Below are 2,770 nucleotides of genomic sequence, written 5' to 3' on the forward strand. Positions count from 1 at the left end.
CCCAAAGGCGCGGCCGCCCCGTCCGCGTCGCAGCGCCGCAAGCGCACGTCTTTCAGCGCAGAGCAGCTGCAGCTGCTGGAGCTCGTCTTCCGCCGGACCCGGTACCCCGACATCCACCTGCGCGAGCGCCTGGCCGCGCTCACCCTGCTCCCCGAGTCGAGGATCCAGGTGAGGGCCCGCCGCGTTCGCAGGTGCGCCCTGGAGCGGAGGCGCTGCGGAGTTGAGGTCTGGACTCTGGGCTCCTGAGGCCACACCCCGGGACGTTGCAGGCAAGGTGCTTCCCCTGAGGCTCTGTGTCCTAGACTGAAATAGGGGGTGATATCGGCACCTGCTGCACAGGGTGATTGTGAGGCTTATGTGAAATAATTCAGGCCTGCACTGAACGATTTCTGTCATTATTAAATATAACAAGGGCTCCTAGGAGGTTAGCTGGTCCCTTGAAATGGCCAAAAAATAATTCCCAGCAGGAAGATAAGAAGTTTTATACTTTTTCCTTATCCAGGAAGAAGACACAGATGAGGGGCAGTTGGGGTTTTCCTCTGGTTTTGAGTGTGAGAATGGTAGCTGAGAGCGGGGAGGGCTGGCTTGTCAAGTTACCCCCTATGCTACTTTCTTGGCAAGTGTTACGTTTTGGGATTAGATTTGAAAGGATGTAGCGAATTGAGGTAAAGCGAGAAGCACCTGGAACTTGTTGTCAGTTTGAAAAATCTAGTCCAAGGTGTGTTTATTTTTATTTATTATTTATTTGAGACGGAGTTTCGCTCTTGTTGCCCAGGTTGGAGTGCAATGGCGCGATCTCGGCTCACTGCAACCTCAGCCTCCCGGGCTCAAGCGATTCTCCTGCCTCAGCCTCCCGAGTAGCTGAGATTACAGGCGCCAGCCATCACGCCCAGCTAATTTTTGTATTTTTAGTAGAGACGGGGTTTCACCATGTTGGTCAGGCTGGTTTCGAATTCCTGACCTCAGGTGATCCACCCGCCTCAGCCTCCCAAAGTGCTGGGATTACAGGCGTGAGCCACAGTGCCCGGCAGTGTTTATTATCTAAAGTAATCTAGATCAAAATCTTAGAGTTGGTAGGGAGAAGCCTGCCTTTTTGTCTGTCTGTAGCCCCTTGGTCGGTGTCCAAGCGCGGTTTTAAGTAGCAGCCCTCATTTAAACACTGGGAGAGTGGACTTGTTTTCTTTGCACCGCGGGCGGTCATACAGCTGTCAATCTCAACAGCTGGCATGAGCAAAATACCTCCTTGATTAGTTTGACAAGGGAGTATAGACCTTCAAAAACCGATTTTCTTCATAATTTAATGCAGTTTTCTTCTAAGAATTCTAAGGGCTTCCATTTTTGTGACTCCATTTTTTCATGAAAATTTCTCTAACTAAAGAACAGATAGAACTAGGCATTATTCCAATGTTTGCATCTGGGAATGGGGAGGCAAGGAAAGCCAGGTGCTCTGAACTTCTAACCGTCAACCCAAGTGCTTTATGAAGGCAAGACTCTGGAGAGGAAGCCAGGGGATGTTAAACTGAAACTTACTAGTATGAACTGTGAACATAATGTTAGCATAAAAAACTCCAACCAAAAGCAGCTTTTATTTTCTCCCCTCTTCCAGGTATGGTTCCAGAACAGGCGTGCCAAGTCCCGGCGTCAGAGTGGGAAATCCTTTCAACCTTTGGCTAGGCCGGAGATTATCCTCAACCACTCTGCTCCTGGAACTGAAGCGAAATGTCTGAAGCCCCAGCTGCCTCTTGAGGTGGATGTGAACTGCCTGCCTGATCCAAACGGGGTTGGAGGGGGCATCTCTGACTCTAGCTCCCAAGGTCAGAATTTTGAAACCTGTTCCCCTCTCTCTGAAGACATTGGTTCAAAACTGGACTCATGGGAGGAACACATCTTTTCTGCCTTTGGTAACTTTTGAGGATTCTGGGAGAATTTGGGATAAGCTCTGAGGAGTCATGACTGATAGCCTGGGAGAGACACATCAGCATACTGTCCTTTCTGACTTCCATGCTAAGGACATGTGCTTGTTAACCTTGATGATGGTTTTGACAGCACCTTTCACATTTGAAAATACCCCGCGACTTTGTCAATGAAGTTTTAAGCCCACACTCCCACCCCAGAGTTCCGGCATTCATTTTTACCTGTGTTCTCTCCAAGCCTGCACATTCCACTTGGTCTGCATCCCTGTGCCTTCTTGCCAGGCCTGTTCTTCGTTTTTGGACTGGTTGTTCAGAACTCATTATTTTCTTCACAAGAATGCCTCAGCTTGACTCAGTTTCCCCTTGTGCTTGACAGCTGCCATTTTCTCCTGGTCCCTCCAAGGCTTATAATCTTAAACTCACTCTACCCCCCGTCACTTCAACCCTCATCCTAGGTTTATTACTTTTTAAAATTGGGCCTGTTATCTTTGCGTTCAACCATAGCTCCAATGACTCTGCATGCAGATTATTTTGACAGCCCCCCCACCCACTGCCTCTAGCTTCTCAACTACTTAAAAAAAATTACCCTCTGTGCGCCAGGCATGGTGTCTCACTCCTGTAATCTCAGCACTTTGGGAGGCTGAGTGGGTGGATCACCTGAAGTCAGGAGTTCAAGACCAGCCTGGCCAATATGGCGAAACCCCATCTCTACTAAAAATACAAAAATTAGCTGGGCACGGTGGCAGGATCCTGTAGTCCCAGCTACTCAGGAGGCTAAGGCAGGAGAATCACTTGAGCCTGGGAGGTGGAGGTTGCAGTGATCTAAGATTGTGCGCGCCACTGCACTCCAGCCTGGG

General features: G+C 49.5%; 1 protein-coding gene across 1 annotated transcript in view; it reads left to right on the forward strand.

Moving 5' to 3' along the window:
* Positions 1-2,770, forward strand: part of MIXL1 (Mix paired-like homeobox) — a 4,321-nt gene extending 1,551 nt beyond the window's left edge. Inside the window, exons 2-3 of the mRNA XM_011948975.1 lie at positions 6-168; positions 1,607-2,770. Of these exons, the coding sequence (XP_011804365.1) occupies positions 6-168; positions 1,607-1,912 (469 nt within the window). The 3' untranslated portion in view covers positions 1,913-2,770. The remainder of the gene's footprint in view (positions 1-5; positions 169-1,606) is intronic.

Source organism: Colobus angolensis, unplaced genomic scaffold (genome assembly GCF_000951035.1).
Source record: "Colobus angolensis palliatus isolate OR3802 unplaced genomic scaffold, Cang.pa_1.0 Scaffold288, whole genome shotgun sequence".
Lineage (NCBI taxonomy): Eukaryota > Metazoa > Chordata > Mammalia > Primates > Cercopithecidae > Colobus > Colobus angolensis.